This window comes from Cynocephalus volans, chromosome 10 (assembly GCF_027409185.1).
Source record: "Cynocephalus volans isolate mCynVol1 chromosome 10, mCynVol1.pri, whole genome shotgun sequence".
Classification (NCBI taxonomy): Eukaryota; Metazoa; Chordata; class Mammalia; order Dermoptera; family Cynocephalidae; genus Cynocephalus; species Cynocephalus volans.
This window is the reverse complement of record NC_084469.1, coordinates 77,429,229-77,449,582: the sequence shown is the minus strand read 5'-3', so window position 1 is coordinate 77,449,582 and position 20,354 is coordinate 77,429,229. Positions and strand designations below refer to the sequence as shown.

Here is a 20,354-nt window from a genome sequence, read left to right as displayed (position 1 = left end):
GTAATCATGCAACGTCACGGCTATGGTATTTTAGGATTTTGATTTTTTAAAAATCAGTATCTATATCTTTTCTTCTATGATTTTTCCCCCAATTTTTTGCCATAGTGCTGCTGCTGCTAGTAATAATAACAATGTTTAACATTTATCAAGCATTTTGTGTATGCCAAGCATTGTGCTAAGCACTTTACAAGATTATCTCATTTAATCTTCACAAGAGCTTTATGAGTTAGGAACTGTTACTTATCCCCCTTTATAGATAAAGAAACTGATCAAAGAAACATTTTCTCTGAATTTTTTCCCCACAGACATTTCTGATTACTTTCTGTTAACTCCTACTTAGCTCAATAGTACATGATGGAAAAACGCTGAAATATGTCTTACTGGAACATTTTTGAGGATTCATTTTGGTGAACTCTGCTGAGATGTTCATTCAAATAAAGTGGGTCTTTGAAATGAACTGAACCAAGTGTGTCTTTAGGTGAGAATAAAAGGCTGTTTTGTTGGCAGCCTTCTGCCTTTGTGCCTTCCTGTCAAGACAGTCGAGCTTATCTCCTGCTTTCCTTGGTGAGTCGAATATGAAGGGTGGGGGAGGGGAGGGGAGGGCAGGATGAAGACAGCAGCCTTAAGTAGTCCAGTAGATGTGGCACCCAGTGGTGACTTGGTGTTATCTCTTAGCCGAGGTCATCCAGGATGTGTTTTCTCAAATTCAGGAAACAGGGGAAAGAAAGTTTTAACATTGTGTAAACATTGGCACCCCCAAAACCTCCTGCTCCAGGAGAGGGAGATAAGGTAGGCAGAAGGGCTAAGAGGAATGTTTATTTGTTCTGCTGGGCCATGGATCCAAGCACGCTGGAAATCTTTGGTGGTGCCCAGTCCAGTTTAGAAAACGTGAAGGCATCACTCAGCGTTGCTCTACAGAGGCCTCACAAAAGAGCCATCTGAAACTGACAATCAGTAAATGAAGGAAGACCTGTGATCGACCTTTCTTTGATGGGACTAATGCTAACTCGGTGGGGTCTGTGCCTTTCTTCTTAAAAAAAAAAAAAAAAAAAGAAAAGAAAGAAAAGAAAAGGAAGAAAAAGAAAGAAAAGAAAGAATGAAAAAAAAAAGTGTTCCTGGACTTGAAGAGGGGAGCTCTGGTTGGGTTTTGACAGCCTGTGGCAATGTTGATGTGAGGAAATAGCTTTCCCAGCTGATAACATCTTAAACCAAGTTTCTTCACAAGTTGAACCTTTAGCCCTCATTATCAGTCAGAGCATATCTTTCTAATTTGTGTGTGCAGAGGGGAAATACAGCCCTAACATGAGACAGCTATGTATATAAAAAGTGTGAGAAGTAGTATTTTTCCCATAATGGAAGTATTATTTCTGTGGTGGTGGTGAGGCTGGGCAGATAGGAAGGTGGGAACGGTATACACTTCTGGGATCCTGGTGCTTATATGCCTTTTGAAATTGCAAGAACAGTAGCAGAAATCTTTTTTTTTTTTAAATGAACTAAGCAGAGGGATTGCCGGCCATGTTTGTGGAGTGCCATCGTGTTTCCATGCATTTCCTTAGACAAAGTTCTCTGATTTGTAAGAAGGGTACATTACATCAGAGTTTTGGAGTTATATTCAGAAGCTGTTACTCCATATCAGAAAGGAACCAAAAGAATTAAAGATGTATATAGAATTGCTAGTGAAGAGTAAATGCTGTAATTCTCCTTTTGAATCTCAGAGTGATTCCTCTCCGAAAACATTACATGCAATACATTTTGCATATTGCATGTATTACATGTTGTATATATTACATGTATTACATGTGCTTACTTTATGACATCCTGAAAGTTACCAAATGTAACAATATATCCAACAAGAATTAGGTGAACTGCTCAGTTTTAATTGAATAAATTCAGAGTTGGGAGACTTTCTCCAAGAAAGATGTGAAAACTTAAGACTAAAATTCAAGGCGTTTTGGAATTTTGGTTTTTTGCTGTATTTGTTTTCCTCCTTACCCCATTCTCAATCTCTCTCTCTCTCTGGTTGTGGATTTTTTGCTTCGGTTTTGTGCATAAAGTTTTGAGGCAGGAGAAACTAAAGACACTGGGGAATTCTCGGGGGTCCTTAGTATGCTGTGTGTTGCCAGAGTCCAAAGTAGTTTTCTCTGCTGAAAGGGAGAAAATGAGACTTCTACCTTTGGCGTCTAGGAGGGAATGCATAGATTAAGTGTGATCATAGTGTAGTGAAACTATATATTTTTAGACACATCCATCCAAATGAGTATTGCCCTTTTAAGTACTCACCTAGTGAGGACATACACTTATTTTTTCTATTGATTAAAAATAGTTTTTACTACTTCTTTCTTAGAATTGTCCTCAGGAATAGTTTGAATCAAACCGAAGCTTGTTTCACATACTATTTTTGACCTTGAATAGTACTCTCTGGCGTGGTTGTAAACCTTATTCACCCGACATGCTCTGGTATGTCATTTGGCTTTTATCATTCAGTGGCATTTATCAGGAGTCTACTTTCATGGCATGTTGCCATTGTAGGCACCTTGGAGGATATTAAGAAAGGTGCATGGACCCTATCAGTTCTAACATAGCTCACACTCTGGAGGAGGACATATCTAAATGAGTAAATAAGTGTAATGGAGTGTGACATGGTTTGTGAGATGCACAGAGCTGGTGCATAAGACGGGATGGGTGATCAACTCTACTTAATTTGGTGAAAGGATGTAGTTCATGGAAAACTTCATAGAGGAGGTGTTATATGAGTTGTTTCTTGAAGAATGAGTAGATACTGGCAAGTTATATGACAAACGTGCAAGTAAAAGTATAGTATAGAGCAACCATGTGTTTTCAGGGGATTACAGTTAGTTTTACATGGAATAGAAGATGGCAGGAGATAAAATTTGGGAAGTGTGCAGGACCTGTATTAAGAAGAGGTTTTTTTTTTTTTTTTCCCAGGCTAAGGAATCTGGGCTTTTCATTTTTAAAAAATTCATTTTTTGTACCCCCAAATCAGGACTGATTCTAATGATAAAACCTACCCTCAAAGGATAAAGATTTTCCACCACTAGAGATATATGAAAGAATATGCTCTGGGTCCCTGGTACATATGGAAGATTGTTTAATGGTTGCCTGATTTCTTTTTGAAATTTTTCATTTAAAGTAATAGACACTTTCAGGAATCTTTTTGTTAAACTAGCACAACCTAGCATGAGGTAGATTAGCTGAGTTTAAGATGAAACTAAACAATAATAATCATGGTGGCATATGTTCCAGGCAACTACTGCTCACAAGTACCTGTTAAGAAGTTCTCTTATCATCTCCATTTGCAGTTATGGAAGGGACACACATCTATAAGGTGACTCCTGGGTTTTGAATAGCTGTCCCTCTCAAGAATATGCTTAGTCCTTTCCAATCTGGCCAGTATTACCATAGATTTCTACTGAAAAGGAGTTACTAATGAAATGCAATTCAGCTTCCAGAGCATGTTTCCAAATTGGTGGTTTTCTTTTCCTATATTTTGAGGGGAGGGTAAGGGACAGGAGCATATTTTTGGTAATAGGAGACCTTTTAAAAGTTGGTACTTGTTTGAAGACGGTTCTATGTTACTACTAATGGAAAAATGGCCTATTAACATTTCCTGGGTAACGTCTATCCTTGAGGAACCAAGACTATTATAAGGAGAAAATATCACTGTTAATTGCCGTGTAAAAAGAATGCTCTTTTGACATTTTGAAATTTCCTTTTGTGCAGTGACTTCTTTTCACCCTAAATTTTATGAAATACTGTATTTTAAGGTCTGAATGCTCAATCTAAGTTTGCCCTTTCTTTTCTAATATTTAAAATAAATATTTTTGTAACAGAATTTGTTTCTGTCACACAGATATGTTTCTCTGTGTTTTTACTACTTATTCATTAGATATGTTTACTTGTAAACTGTTTTCTGCATTCTTGTCTTAAAAATGTGATGGAAATGAAATTTTTAATTAAATTAAATTTTATAAAATTTGCATACAATAAACTTGACCTGTTTTTGGTTATACAGTTCTATGAGTTTTAAAATATGTATAAACTCATTTAACCACCACCACAGTCAGGATACAGAATAGTTCCCAGCCCCCCGCCAAATTCCCTCGTGCTATTTCTCACCCAACCTGATTCCTGGCAGTCACTATGTTTGTTCTCTGACCCTACAGTATTGCCTTTTTTCAGAATGTCAAATAAATAGAATTATAGAATGTTTAGCCTTTTGAGATTGGCTTCGTTCATTCAGCATAATGCCTTTGAGATTCATTCAAGTGGTTCCATGTATCAGTTTAATCATCCATTTTTATGGCTGAGTAGTATTCCATTGTGTAAATGTACCACAGTGTGTTTACCCTTTTACCCTTTGAAAAACATTTAGGTTGTTTCATTTTTTGGTAGTTAGGAATAAAGCTGCTATAAATATTTGTGTACATGTTTTTATCTGAAGAAGTTTTCATTTCTTTAGATAAATCCCCACATGAGAGATTGCTGGGTCATGTGTTAAATTGTATGTTTAACTTTATAAGGAACTACCAAACTATTTATCAGAATGGCATTATTTTGTATTTCTACCAGCAAGGTATAAACTTTTAAACCTGAATCCTATCTTAAATCCTCTTGGGTTGGGATCGATAAATTGTGTTCCTCAGTGCCCTGGGGTTTTGAGGTGATGCCCTGTAACTTAAAGAAGTCCTCCACACCAGCTTCAAAGAGAACAGCTCCAATTTTGCTTGCTGCATATAGTGGACTTCTATGTCAGAATACATTTGGGGAGAAAAGAGTTTTATCTGCAAAGTGTTTGAGAACCACTGCAGTAGGGCAATGTATCAGAATATGGGATGTGGACCATGGGCTTTACCCAGGATGATGCTAGGTGACACTTGGGGACTCTGTATATAGGACCACACTATGAGAAAATGATTCCTTCTTCATTCCCTTTTTAATCTATGTGATTATGTCAAGAAAGTCTTCATTTAAATCTGATAGGTCATTAACATTCTCCAGCACCAGTTAATATCTTTTACGAAGAGGGAGCATGCTTCAGTCTCAGAGCCTTCAGCAAGCGATAATATCTGTCTGTCTAGAATGAAATAAATATACAGCTTCGTCATATTGACTTTTATGATTATCTTCTCATTTATGATAAGCACCAATGGTTTTTCCATTATATTTTAAAAAATGGGTAATTTTTAAGAAAAATGTTAAATATTATCCACAAATATGGCAAGAATTTTGAAGCTATGCTAGAATGTCTGAAGTTTGGGAAACCATGAACTAGTGGATCTCATTATTTAAAGAAACCTTGGAGTCCTTTCTTGAATTGAAGAGCTCCTTGATAAAGCACATAGTTATCTCTTAGTTTATCTATTTTATGAGTTTATCATTTGTGTCATAGTAATTTTTTGAAAGAAGACTGTCTTCTATTGCTCTTTGTTTTTGCAATACTTATTTTTCAAATTCCTTCTTTATTTATTGTTTTGACAAATATTTATTAGAAGTCATTAGGCGGGCAATGGAGATACTATGGTGAACTAAAACAGACAACATCCCCTGCCTTGTGAAACTTACTTTATTAAATCCTTTCTCCTTCCCATTTTAGAAGTTGTTCAGGGCCTGTGGAAAACAAAGGCTCCTTGATAAAATTTAGATGTGAAAAGCAAGGAAGAGCTGAATAATTTTTTTTTAAAGTATTTTAATAGATTCAAAGGGAGAAATAATTTTATTTTCATCATATTTTTGGAGCCATCTAGATGTGTACTCTGTCTTCTATGTGACACATTTTTGCATTTTGATAAAATAATACGTATCCACAGACATAGTGATGAACTACATGACTTTTTGAGGTTTCTTCCAACTTCAAGTACCTGAGGTGGGGTGTCACAGACAAGGGTGAGTACTGCTGTTAGAATACCCATTGATGGGCCGAGCCCGTGGCGCACTTGGTAGAGTGCTGCACTGGGAGCGCGGCGACTCTCCCGCCGCCGGTTCGGATCCTATATGGGAATGACCGGTGCACTCACTGGCTGAGTGCCGGTCACGAAAAAACGACAAAAAAAAAAAAAAAAAAAGAATACCCATTGATGCCCAGACCTCTCTGAAATTAGACATTTTTTAGATTAGAGGTCACAAACTGATAGCTGTGTGAGTTCTGTTCAACCCATTGGTGTTTCTTGTTTGACTCACACGGTATTTAAAAAAATTTTTTAAAATGAGTTTCCATCACAAAATCAGGAATTTTCACATAATAAACAAATGAACAAACAGATTTCTGGTTTATTTTGAAAATTCATGAATATGGGACCACTGAGCCAGCTTTTCTGAATGGCAGAGTTTGCTGGAGCTGAATAGTGGCTGCCTTTTCAGACAGAACATATGCTCTCTTCGGGTAACCTCTGTTTAACTCATTCATGTTATCTGCTTGGCCCTAGTGGGTATTTGAATTTGCAACCTCTGGATCCTGGGTTTCATGTTCTGGAATTGCCTAGAGAAGCTGAGTATTCCTCTCTGTCCTGGAGGGCTGAAAGTGTTGTTGCTATAAAAGCTTAATTGAGTGTCCAATTGGGTATATATCTCCCAGTATAGTAGGTGTGATACTGGACCCAGGAGAAAGCGACTAGGGTCCTTTTCCTGGCTAGTACTAATCAGGTTATCTTGGATCCTTTACAATGGAGATACTGTTCCCTGCCTTATCTGTTTGTATCAATTAGGGTTTTTGATTATAAGCCACAGAAACAGATTCTGGTGAATTTAAACAAAATGGGACTTTATTGAAAGGATATTGGGTAACTTAGACCATCAAAGGAAAAGAGAACAATCTGGACTCAGAAAGTTAAGGAAACCAAGGATACTCTGAGGACCTTGGGTAGCAGGAACTAAAGAAACTGATACATTGCCTCTGAATTTTTTCCCTCTTTTTGGTCATTCCTCTCAAGAGTCTAAAGTTCTAGAAAAGAGAATGAAGTTGGCCTGGCCACATCCTTGGTGTACTGGAAGGCAAGACACCTTGGTGTTGACGGTCCTCTAACACCACATACAACAAAAGAAAAGACTTCTTCCAAGAGGATCTGATCTAGGTGCTGTTGCCAAGCGATGGGGGACTGGGTATGGGTGTAGGCAACAGAAACAATACATGTTCACCATACCTCTTCTCAAGGTTGTCGTGAAGATATTAAATATGCACTGTAAAATGCCTTTAGAGGAGTTAAGGAAATCATATTTCAAGTTAATTTGAACCCCATTATGAATGTGCTCTTCAAGTAAACAAATGTCTTGGCGTCAGTTAGATAAGGAATATACTGAGTGACTAGAACACAGAAAGTGACAATTTTATTCTTTTTAGCAATTGCCCTGGTTATAAAATCTCCAGAGAAGCCACACTTACTTTAAATTTAAAACATTTATAAAATCTAAAGGTGTTCATTGAGAGATAATTTTCTTTCTGAGTTTTGTGCACTCGTTTCTCTTTCTTTACAAGGTCTTGATTTGCAACAATCAAGGAAAATGAGTGAATCCTGTCCTCCCCCCCACCCTTCCAGTCGCTGGCATGGGTGGAAATTGAAAGTAACGATTCAAATGAGAGAGGCAATGCAGAAAGGCTCAGCTGGATGGCAGGAAATAGAGCAAAAGTCAGAGACTGCTCTTTTTTAAAAAGGCAAACAAACAACTCACAGTGAAGTGTACGTGAAAGTCATTTCTAATAATAGCTCATGGTAGGCATTTCCCAGGGAAAAAAAATCATTGGTGTGCTGAGAAAATTAGAGTGAGAATGCACAGTATCTTGATGTGTTACTTAAGGCAATGGAGCTTTAGAGTTTACCTTATGTGCCATGTACATTGATTAAATACAAAATATATGCTGGCCATTTTTGACCATCATTTACTGTATTGATTTGTTAGCAGGGGAACTGTAATAAAAAAAGCCATTGATTTACTGTCCTTATTTGCTTATGGGCTTTTCTTATTATTAATTTTTCACGTTTTCTTTCTCTTTTTTGGATCATTTCTTTAGACAAATGCAGTGCTTCATGAAGTTAAAAGAGAGGGGCTCCCCGTGGAACAAAGGAATGAAATCTTGACTGCCATCCTTGCCTCGCTCACCACCCGCCAGAACCTGAGGACGGAATGGCATGCTAGGTTCGTTCTGTTATGAAATAGGATTTGTTGTCCCTGACAATCAAGAGCTATATCTGGCTAAGCCCTTCCTTGTGTCTGGTCTCGTCCCTCTCATTTGAGGGGCCATGAAAAATAAGCAAATTTAAAATGTTTTCAGCTAAAGTTAGCTTTCCTGATCGTGGTACCTACATTAATTGTAATGATCCATGATGTCGTCTGGGTGTGTATATGATTTATCCCTGAGTATAACATTTAGCATAAACGTTTGCATCTTGAGCATCCTGTCATATAAGTACATGATGCTGAAGAACCCTTTTTAATCAGCAGTTTAAAAAGACTAGCATTGCTATTTAGTTATGGCAGATGTCTGGGAAATTCACACAGTGCTCTTATATCACTCAATGTAGGACAGATTGCTTGAAGATGGTCTATTTATCAACCACGTTTTAAAAATTGACGAAATAGGAATTACTTTTGCTTCAACCTGGTTTCTTTCCACATGGAGTACCTGTGGTTAGAAAGTGTTACTGGTGGGAAATTTCTATAGATTATTGGTTTTTACCGAATTGATGCTCGCATAGTAAATAATTATGTTATCTTGCCCTTTTTTTGAAAAACAATTGATTTGTGGAAGACTGGAACTAGTTCCCCCAATTTTAGGGTTATCTTTTAGATCTGTAGTTTGTAATAATTATTGAATTATTATCTGTCCCTAAGCAAGAGTGGAAAGAATCAGGAAGATTATGCTATATTTTGTCTCAGAGTCTTTTTTGATGCGTAAAAATTTTATGTGCCTGAGAGTCAAAAACATTTATTGATAGCCATAATATTCTCCAAATGACTTTATGCAACAGAATTTACAATAATTGATAGCTTTACTAGTAACAATGATCATAAAAATAGATTTGTCTGAACAAGGCTAAAGATGAGCATTTCCCAAGAAAGAAGACAGTATGAATGATTGGTTCTGATTGGATATCAGAAAGCTGCTTTTTCAAATATTTGTATTATCCTTACATTCAGACTTGCATTTAAACAATTTTTTAATTCCCAATGATATCCATCCCCCCCTTTTGATAATGTGGTCAGAGTAAATGACAGTTTCAATTATAGTAATGACTAAATGATTTTCAATTTACCTTTCAGTGATTAATTTTTGTTTTTTATGTGTTGCAGTCTAAGTATGTATATTCATTGAAGTATGCACGTTTAATTGAATAATGGAATATCAGTGTGGGGCCATCTAAGAGGTTTCTTTCTTTCTGTTTGATGTTTTATAACTTCCCCATAGGGACTCTTATTAAATAGGAAAGGGAGAAAGAAAGAATTCCTTGTAATCTCTCTTCCATCCTCCTTCCCTCCAAAGATGGCATGGCTCAGAGAGAGAGCAAATGTCGAGAATGAATGTCTTTTGTTGCATGCATTTGGTTTGTTAACAATAATTTCCTAATACACCAAATCATCAGACAACATGACCACAATGGCCTGTTTCAAAGGAGTCTGGTTTCAGCATTTCTGGCCCTAACTGCTAACAATTTAATCAGGAGCTGGAGCCAGTGTTGAAGTTGATGTAGTCTAGCATCTGAAACAAAAATGCTCAAGTCCTTTGTGGTAGGGGAGAAGGACAGAAAGAGCTTAGCAGCTGACACTACGCAGGCCCCCTTAAAACTAAACACCTGAAAGAAAATTTCAAGAGCGTGGTGTCTTGAGAGCTCAGAAGGAAAAGTGTCCTCAGAGTATTAAATAACCATAATCCTTCCCCCACCCCTTCTTCACCCCCATTTGATGTTTCCCATCCTGGTGACTTATCTAAAAGACTCATCCACATGATCCATATAAACAGACGGTTACCATACACCTTTCTTGCCCTCATCAAAGCGTCATCTGGCCGTCTGGAATTAGGCATTGCCTGGAGTAGCCATCAAGCGTGTGGTAGGGAAAGTTATAAAACACCCACTGCAGTGCTCACTGAGCTGCCTGTGTTTTAGAGATTGGCCTATTGTATACTTTGGAATTACAGGAGGAAAAATGTGCTTTGACAGAAAATAATTAGCACTCACCAAAGGTCAAGCAATAGGTTACAGTATTTTACTTGCATCAAAGCTATCAGGGGATCAGTTAGATTAGATAATAGAAATTTTTTCCTCTTAAAGTTAAATACAGATGACTCTAATTACTTTATATTGCATATTAGAGAATGCATTATGAATTGTACAACTTGAAGAAATTTAGGTCAACCAAGACTGCAGCTGGCAATAAGTTTAGTATAAGTCTATTGTAATAAAGGTTTCTACCGCCTCATCAGCAGGTTCATTTGCGATCATGATGTTAGGAGACTATTTTAAGTGACACCTGTATTTTGGTTATAAAATATTTGTATCTCTCTCAGGCCGGGAACCAAGCCATTGTTTAGGACTCAGTGAATCTCTTAAACTGAAAGCATATGTTCCCTGTAATTTAGTTTTTTTAGGAAAGTGTCAATTCTGCATGACTCAGGGTAACCGAGTTTGTCACAGTGTCACACAACCCTGTGATTCTAGAGGCACATCTGAGTGCTGTGGGTTTTCTTCCCCAAGCTTGGTAATCCCATAAACAACCCTCTCCAAATAGGCTTATTAGGGCTGTCTATTCACTTCCCCAGAGTTGAATGATCCAAAGTACATCAGGAGAAGCCCTGTGAATGCAGGGTAAGTGTTAACAGAAGTGGTACAGAATTTCTGAAGATTTGGCTTTGTTTATACAGTCCACTCTGCCTGATGGACAGCTTGTTATAGCTTTTAAAGAACTGGGCGAGCCCTCTGATCTGACCCCTTCTTGACCTCCACAGCCCAAAGGTCAGTCTGCAGCTAATAAACTCTGAGGTTCTTAGGGTCTACTGTAGGAAAAGGCAGAAAAAGAGCAGCTGCAAGGAGTGGGTATCCCAGGATAGGCTGCTTTAGGGTCACTCTCTGATAATGAAAATGATTACCAAATTATATGGAAGTTTAACTGCAATAGTGAGTGAGAGGAGGGTGGAGCCCCACGTATTAGGTTTGATAAATGAACTGTGAAGAGGCCCATCTGGCTCTCAACATCTTTTCTCCCCCTCTTTCCCTACCAAGGGGAAACATTTTAAAATAACAGCAGTACATATAGACTCAATGACCCATGCAAGGAGCTGGAATGGATTAAGATTTAATGGTGACAGTGGAAGAAATTATCATTTGAAAAGTGCACCAAAGAAAAGGTACAGTTCAATGTCCACGCCCGAGTTGTTTTTCTAAATAAAATATAGTAAAAATCACTGCCTTTGTTTATTTTATACAAATCCCCAGAGTCTTTCCTAGATTGCTGACAATTTTGAGGGCGTTGTTTATTATGGAGTAATTATTTGTGGTCAGCTCCAGGAAAGGAATGGGCTTCCTTTGCCTTGAACATGTCAGAACGAGAATGAAACATTTTGTTTCTGCCTGTTTGCTCAGTTTCCATAATGTAGGTAAATCAAGTGTTAGAGAAAATGCTTTACCAAAAAATTGGTGTCCATTTCTGCGTCCATTTTTGGATAATGAATATATGTGTGACTCTTGAACACTGTTTTATTCCTACTACAACTTGGCAGTTTTTCTGTAAAAATAAGAACAAAGCACATAATGTTAATTGAGTAGGTATGTTTTTTCCTTTCTCTATTCCTTTTTCAAAGAAACATCATAGCAATGCTAATTAGTGCCAACAATGAATAGGTCACTACATGTTATATGTCCACTTACTGTTAATTGATAAGGGTAATCTATTTAAAGTTCACCGCCAGTTTCTCAAGAATATGGAATATCCTGGTTTCAGACCAGTGATCTTGGAGACCATGAAGCTCTGTACTTTTCTGCAGAGACAATTGGCACATACCCTGTTCTGCTTCCTAAACGAGAATGATTTTATTCAGTAAGCATCTTTTTGTATATTTTGTATACCTGCTGTGCACAAAATACTGCATGAGATGCTTTACATAATATAGAGTGTGCTAAGCAGCCAGTTTAAGGGTTTATCTGGGGATAAGAATGTGGAAGGTTCCTAGAAAGAGGCTGTGGAAGCAAAGTGGTGGAGCCGTCCTTACCACAACAGAGAGGCAAGTTTTTCTAACCCACTCAGGAAAGTATTTAATTGTTGATGTCTTGGAAGACTAGAATTGTTGTGGTATTGAAACCACTTGTATTGAACTCCATTGTCTACATAATACAGGCCTCCCAGACAGTGGTTATATTAAAAATAGCAGTAAAAAGCTTTAAGCATTACCCAAAGTTAGCATGTTTTTCATCTTAGGTTTTGACTTGACTATATCTGTCTGTGGGGATGTAGACAGCAGGAAGCTAGGTGAAGGATAATGCAGGGAGATGAGGAAGACTTTGAGAATTAACTGTGCTTTTTAACTTTAAAGTAGTGCCTCTAAACTTTTGCTAAGTAAGGTGTAAATACAATAATAAAACAAAAGCAAGGCCATTAAGGTTTTTTTTTTCATTGAGATATTATTTATATAATAAAATTTCATATAAATAAAATCTGTCATTTTAAAGTGTACATTGATTTTTTTAGTATATGCACAGGGGTATGCAGACATCACCACTGTGTAATTACAGAGCATTTTCAGTATCCCCAAATGAAACTTTATATCTGTTAACAGCCACTCTCAATTCCCCCTTCTCCCCATAGCCCTTGATAACCACTAATCTACTTTCTGTCCCTACAGATTTGCCTATTCTGACCGTTTCTTAAAAATGAAATCATACAATATGTGGCCTTTTGTGTCAGGCTTCTTTCATTTAGATTAATGATTTTAGGGTTCATTCATGTCGTTGCTTGTAAGTACTTCATCCTTTTTATTGCAGAATAATATTCCATTGTATGGATGTGCCACATTTTATTTATTCAGTCATTAGTTGATGGACATTTGGGTTGTTTTCACTTTTTGGCTGTTATGAATGATGTTGCTGTGAACATTCATGTACAAGTGCTTGAGTGACATGTTTTCAGTTCTCTTGGGTATATACCTAGGAATGGAATTGCTGGTTCATATGAAAACTCTATGTTTAACTTTATGAGGAACTATTAGACTGTTTTTCACATCTGCTGCATCATTTTACATTCCCACCAGCAGTACACAAAAGTTCCAATTTTTCCATGTCCTCGCCAACAACTGTTATTTTCAGGTTTGTTTTGACTATAGCCATCGTAGTGGTATCTTACTGTGGTTTTAATTTGCATTTCCCTAATGACTAATGATGTTGAGCATCTTTTCATGTGTTTATTGAAAACCATTAGTTTTTTAATAGGATATTTTTAAACATGGCAGACTTAAGGACTCACTCCTCTTGTTAGTGGCAAAAAACTCATTAACCTCTTAGGGGTATTTGGCTTGTCGAAGGGGTGAGGTTCCGACTGGAGCTGTCATTACATTACAGCTGTGCCCATTTCCCCAGTACCATGGGCAGGCCTGGCCCTTTATTTGCATGTGACTTATTTGTTTCTGGAGATTCCCTCCTTATTCCTTCCACCATTCTCTTATATTTCTTCCATTATAGTATCTCCAGGCATTGCACGCTGGATAAGAATGTAGATTGATTAAATGGAAACTTTGCTCATTTATGTCGCCTCAACTTTTAGGCTCAAACAGGACTTATTGTACTCCCATAGTAGACAACTTTACTTGGGTTCAAAAAGCCTTGAAATGGTGCTGAGAACAGTTTTTTTTAAATGTTTATAGGAGTTTCTTAGAAAACCTTTTGGAACTTCTTACTTCCAGTGAAAAGTGACTCTTGTAAGACCTAAATAGTTCTTCTCATATTGGGCTTTTGCAGCTCAAAAAACTGCCAAGTTAGCATTTTCTTCTGGACAAGAAAAACAGCTGTCTTATTTTTGACCATCTTCCTATTCTCCACGACCCCAACCATCACCACTAACCCCCTGAATGGATCCACTCCGGACATCTTTGTTAAGGTTCCAAAAAAACCTGGTTGTTAGATCCCAGAACTTATAATGAATAGGATTTACTTTTCTAAGGTAATCAGCTTCTGAACTTTGATCTGGGCACGAGTAAGACAGTTCATGTAAGTTACTCGTGTGGATCAGCTCGGGTCCTACAACTACCACATTAAGGTTTTCTCCATGGGTATCTGGTCTCTCCTTTTGTCTCCTGACAGTCTTGGCTTATACTGAAAACTGACAAGTTGGCGCAGCCCAGTTTAGCAATTTATTATTTACTGAGTACTTATTATGTGCAAACAACTGTGCTAGACACTGTGGGGAATATCAAGATGAGTATGACACAGTCTCAACTCTGAAATAATTTATAGTTTAGTGTGGGTGTGGGAGCAGTTAAGAACACAATGGCTAGCATGCGCATTTTCATTCTTTTTTGTGTGAGGCATCATAGGAAACTGAAAGGTGACTTAGCAATGGGGTCTGCTCCAAGGAAACTCGTATTTTGATAGAAGCTTATGAAAAGGAGTAACCTGATGTATGTACTTGATTCATGTATGTACTTGATTCTGTGTTTACTTTTTTTTCTCCCTACCAGAATGTGAGGGCAGGGCATTTGCCTACTCTCTAACTGTGAAACTGTACCAGATCTTCATTACATTAAGCTGTTTCCCTCATTAGAATAAAGTCCTGTACGAGCAAGGGTCTTAGCTGCCTTATTCACTATGTATCCCAAGCATCTAAAGAGCGCCTGGCACTCAAGATTTATTGACTGACTAAATGAAATAAGTTTCCTCTCAAGTCATTCCTGTGTTTATAAATACTTCGTGTTCCTTCTTTTTGAGATATTGGCCTTTTGCTTTTTTTAATACTTCTTCCAATATCAGGATAGATTTCTGATATTGTAATTAAATATTGGTTATTCATCTAGCCTCCCCAGGGATGGAAACCTTGCAATTGGAAGTAAAGACAGATTCTCTGATATGCAGTTCTCTGGTGTTTAAGCCCCAAGGCAGTACCCTGGGCCCGTGTTCCAGCATGGGGGTAGAAGGACGCTATGTGCACTGGCTGACTCAGGGGTACTTGAACAGAATACCATGGGACTGGGCTGGGACCAGGACAAAAAGACATGTCTTGTCCCTGAGCCAGCCATTCCTGATTCCCTGTCCTTTCTGGAAGTGAAATAAAGCTGGCTCAGGAGGGGAAGACCCACAGGAGGTGGAGGAGAGGGTTGTAAAGTCCCTCTAGGGGCACTCCTCTGAATAAGGGGATGGGTTTCTGTCCTGTAGGGACAGAGCTGGGGCTAACATGACTTCAAATCGGTCTTTCACCTGCTCCGGACAGTTGCTTTTTCTACCTGCTGATGTCCTGATGTGGCTTTATTAGTATCAGTACAGTGATAAGCATTAGTCTTGGTGACTTGACATTTGGGCCAGAACTTATTTCTGCCTTAGGGAATTGTGATCACAAAAAGTGGAGCCACTAGCCTTGAGGATAGGCTGTGGAATGATGAGGTTGATGTGGTTATCTGCGAAGACAACCTGTGACCGAGTCATCTGACCATGTCAGCTGCTATCATTCATGCTAGAGAGAGTGGCTGCTTATTCTGGCAGAGTTAGTTGGTTGGGAACTAGAAGTTGTGGTATCAACCGTGCAGTAGCTGTCCATTGCAGCTAGCTGATTTCATTTGCAGCCTTGAGGGTGGGCATGAGGAATAAACGAAAGGTTCAAGGGAGGAGAAGGGAGGCACTGGCCTGCTAATGACCATCGATGTCTTTCTTTTTTAATACATCTGTCCCTTCTATAATTGCAGTCTCTGCTTTCTGCTGCCCCCAGCAGAAGAATGTCCTTTGTGTCTCTGAGCCAGATTACTCCATAAAACCTGATAACTCCATAAAACCTCCTCATAAACATGTAGGAATTGAAACATTGTATAAATTTAGAGCAAGGATTAAATGAGTCCAGAGATAGCGTTACCTTTTTTCCCAGATACAGCAACTTATCTTAAGGAGGCAAGTGTTGTTAATGTTATTACCATTATTTGAACAGTTTTATGGGGGACAAAAGCCAATTGACTTCTGTGCATCTTATTTATAAAATCAACACATGGGCTTCAGCATAAGCTCTGTCTGGCAGCTTTCTGACTGTGATTAGTTGCTGGCTGTTTCTTATGGGTAGTGCTTCTGAACTTTTTGAGAAAATGTTGATTTATTTATTCAACAAATAATTATTAAGTGCCTACTATTTGCCAAGCACTGCTCTAGGTACTAGGAATACAGCATTGAACAAAACTTTGGAAATTCTTCTCTCAATGGAGTTTATATTTTAGTGGAATGAGAGACAAGAATTGTTTTCCTAAGTGGAAGTCTGCAGATTTCTTTTATAAAATGTATATAGTTGCCGTGTCCTGCATATTCAGTAACACTCAACAGAACCAAAATAGTCATGCAGTTGAGAGAAAAGGTATACAATTTTCTTTTCTCATCTTTTTCATAAGCATTTGTTATAAAACCTGCACTTCTTGTTGTAGTGGGTCATATTTGGGAGATATCCATGGGTTACCAGTGTGCTGAGGAACATCATTCTAGGGAGTCTACAACACTAGTTTCTCCTTAAGTCATCTGCACCCTGGTTCCCAGTTACTTTTCCAAGAAATGTGTCACTCGAAAGATCTTCACTTTAAGGAAAGCTTAAATTCAGACCACTTTATACTGATAGGTCTCTTGAGAGAGAACTGGAGAAGCTGTACCTATCTCATAGATGTTGGGGGATTACATGTGATCATACACTCAAGCACTTCATAAATGGTGGTTATTGTTGCTGTGAGTGATCTGTCAGTCACACATTGGTTCAGCAAATATTTATCGAGTGCATACCTGGTACTAGGCACTATCCCTTGGGTTATATAGATGAGTAACACTTGATTAGGGGAAATGTATTATACAATGTAGAATAATAAATGTTATGAAAGAGATTGAGTAATGATTCCATGGAAACCCATGTCCCAGGGAAGAGAGGCAGGTTCTCCTTAAGTGTTCTTGTGTAACTTTCATTGTACGCCCAGCCACTGTGAGGAATACTGCTCCATTGCCAAACTGTGTTGGCTACAAGTGGGTAGGTAGCTACTTGTCTCCAAGTATGAATGAGAACGAGAGGAAAAATCTATACATGATTATGGGTCACTGGATAAAACCTGTACTACCTTCTCTCCAGTGGGACCTAGTTCTCAGTGTTGAATGGGAAAAAAAAAAAAAATGTCTTCTTCCACAGTCAATTTCATTAATATAGTTTAGTGGCTGGAAGTGTAGATTCTGAGTCTGATTGCCTGGGTTTGAATCTTTGATCCACTTCTACACTTCTAGGCAAGTTACAATTATAAATGGTAATGAGACAAGTTATTTAACCCCCCTGAGCCTCATTTTCTCATTTGTAATTTGTCTAGGGGATGATAGTAATAGAACTGTCTGATAGGGTTGATTAAGTGATTCCTTGTAAAACACCTAGAACAAGTACCTGTAACATAGTAGGTGTTCAATAAAAAACACCTGTCATCATCATTGTCAGATAAAACAAAAAGTCAGGAATAAAACCAGCCACGTTCATCCGGACTGGCCTTTCCTTCAAGAGAGTGCCCCTGTGTAAAACCTTAGGGGCCCATATTGCTGCACTGGTGTAGGGAGGAACACCAGACAGAGCTCATCCTGTGCCAGGCCCTGCGCTAAGCACTGTCACACAGAATTGACAGTTTGAATCCTACGCCAGCTGGCTATAGTGCTCTAAGCATGTCACAGACACTCTGGACCTTACCAACTTCGTCTATAAAAGAAGTGGCTTAATCCAGATGACTCCTAAGGCAGAAGGCCTCTTCCAGCCCTGACAAGGTGTGGCTTCATAAGTTAGTTCCCAGGGAGCAGCCAAAGGTAGGTGTTACTCCCCATGGCTTCCACCTTTCACCCTTCTACTTCCCCTTTCTTTGAAATCTGTAGTTACACTAATTTTAACAATAATAGGAGCTAACACTTACTGAGAGCTCACAAAGTGCCAGAGTTTTAAAAGCTTAATCTTGTGAGCGAATTGGAGGCATAGGGATGCAGAGTAGCTTGCCCAAAGCAACAGCTAGTGGTGAGTAGTGGAGATGGAATTTAAACCAAGAGGCCCAGCTCAGACCATTTATGCTTAAGGCTGCTGCAAGAGCAATAACAAAGTTTTGGGCCTAGTCATCCACTCGTATGGTTCACTAAGTACTCTGACTCAGTCTCACAATGTAGGGCTTAATGACCTTCCAGGATCCTTCTGGGGTATAGATATGTGGATATATATCTGTAAATATTTATTTCCTCTGGTTCCTAAACATGTTTCCACACTTTTTATTTGTGGGTGCATCTCTCTCTATAAGGAAGTAGTTCCCAGCGCATGCTTTATAAATCTCCCTACCATAAATCTTTTAAAGGAAAGTTGTTACCTTCATAGCTGTGCCATTTCTTTTATACTGGTTACAATCTTTTAGAAGGTGCAAGAGTGGAGATGGAGATGAGAGCATCAAAGTTTAGCCTCCAAGAATCTGTAAATCCTCTAAGTCCAGGAATTTTGGGCTGTGTTAGTCGAGGCTGAGTTGAGAAGGTGCCCTTAAAGTGAAAGGGCAACAATTTATCTCCTCCAAAATGGGTTAATCACCAGCTCTACAATATGTTTATATCTAGGAAACAATTTACTGCACATGAAGAATAGTAATTTTATTCTATCTCAGGGGTGTTCCCAGTGTGTTTTACAAATTTACTCTGTAATGTATATTCCAAGTTATAGATAAAAGTAATTCTGGCTTTCAGTTGAGGAAGTTCATTGGGTGGGTGGGGATTGGGGGTAGGGGAAGGAACAGCTCTGTTGGCCTGTAGGGGACACTGTTGCATCATTTATCAGAATTTTCCAGTGTATTGTCTCAGGACAAAAAAAAAATCAGAAAACAAAAATAGGTCAATCACCTTAAAATTGCTCATTAAAATTATTTAAATGGTTCCAGTGTGTTTAGGTTATTTGGTGTGTCTCACATAATGGTCAGGTTATTTAGTACCCATGCATGAAAGAAGTAGTTTAGTGTTTCTTTTAGATAGGGGTGATTGACACAACTCTTGATTAACTTTCTTGCCATATTCTCCTCTGGATAGGGTGCTCAGGAGGTTACATTTTAATTTAATAAACCTTTGTATTTAGTTGACCATCTTAATTTTTTACCAAGGCATGCCTATATGAAGTTGAAATGCTTCAGTTCTGTTGTGTTCTAAATAAATTCTTTAAGCCTTGGCAGGACATTTTGGAAGTTCTGATTCTCTTCTTTTTATCCATATCTTTTTCTTCAATGAAAAGATGCTATTTGCTGAGAAAATGAAGTCATGTCTACAAGGAAGGCTTATGTCGGGCTCAGTCTGAACTCCAGGAAGCTCACTGCCAGATGCTTCGGCATGGATCTCTTTCCAGACTGTTAACAGCCTCTGTATCCGTCCAGGTGCCCCATGGCCTTGCCAGCAAAACCTCTTACCTCTCTACCCAGCTCTGGCCTCTTCCCTCCCAGAATATGAGCCCTGGAAGGAGATTGTAATTAACCCTCGGAAAGCATAGGTTTTGCTAAGGCAGTGTGCACAGTAATGATATTGCTAGCTTGCTTCATTTCCAGTTTCACCATCAATTATGCCATGTGTTTCATCCAGTTGGTGCTACCCTCCCAGTGTTAATTATAACCTACAAGACTGTTACAGTTAATTTTATGGCAAGCATATTGTCTCTTCAAGGCTTCAGAGCAGCTCATAAATTATCTTGAAGGTAAAATGTAACTTGGGGAACTAGTTATGAAAATTCCATCCATCTCGCTTAGGAGCTGCAGCTGCTACTGTCAGCTGCCTTGATGCTGCATTGTGAAGGAATTATGGTGGGTCAAGTTTAAGAGGGTAGGCCCAGGCTGTCACTGAGGAGAAAGGCTGTCCTGGCCCTGTCAGACAAGTACCTTCTGCCAATCCCGGGTGGTTTCACTTTGCAGGCAGGAAGAGGCAGGCAGCGCAGGTGGATGGTCCCCAAGCTGTCCGTATTCATTACTTTACAGAAACTTGTTGTAGGTAGGCAGGTCCAGAGACCTTTCCTCTTCTCTGTTGTCATGATGTTGGGCATCATCTGCAAAGTGTGAGATAGATAACTCTATAACTAACTCTGGGCTTGGTTCAGGAGACCAGGCAACTGGAGTGGTAGAAGCTATAAGTGGCCGCAGCTCCCAGCAGCCCCTTGCTGGTCTCCTG

The 20,354-nt window shown here is 38.7% G+C and overlaps 1 protein-coding gene across 1 annotated transcript in view; it reads left to right on the top strand.

Annotated features, from left to right (window-relative positions):
- FTO (FTO alpha-ketoglutarate dependent dioxygenase) overlaps positions 1-20,354 on the top strand; it is a 368,578-nt gene that overhangs the window by 204,179 nt on the left and 144,045 nt on the right. The window contains exon 8 of the mRNA XM_063112160.1: positions 8,024-8,148. Within this exon, the coding sequence (XP_062968230.1) occupies positions 8,024-8,148 (125 nt within the window). The remainder of the gene's footprint in view (positions 1-8,023; positions 8,149-20,354) is intronic.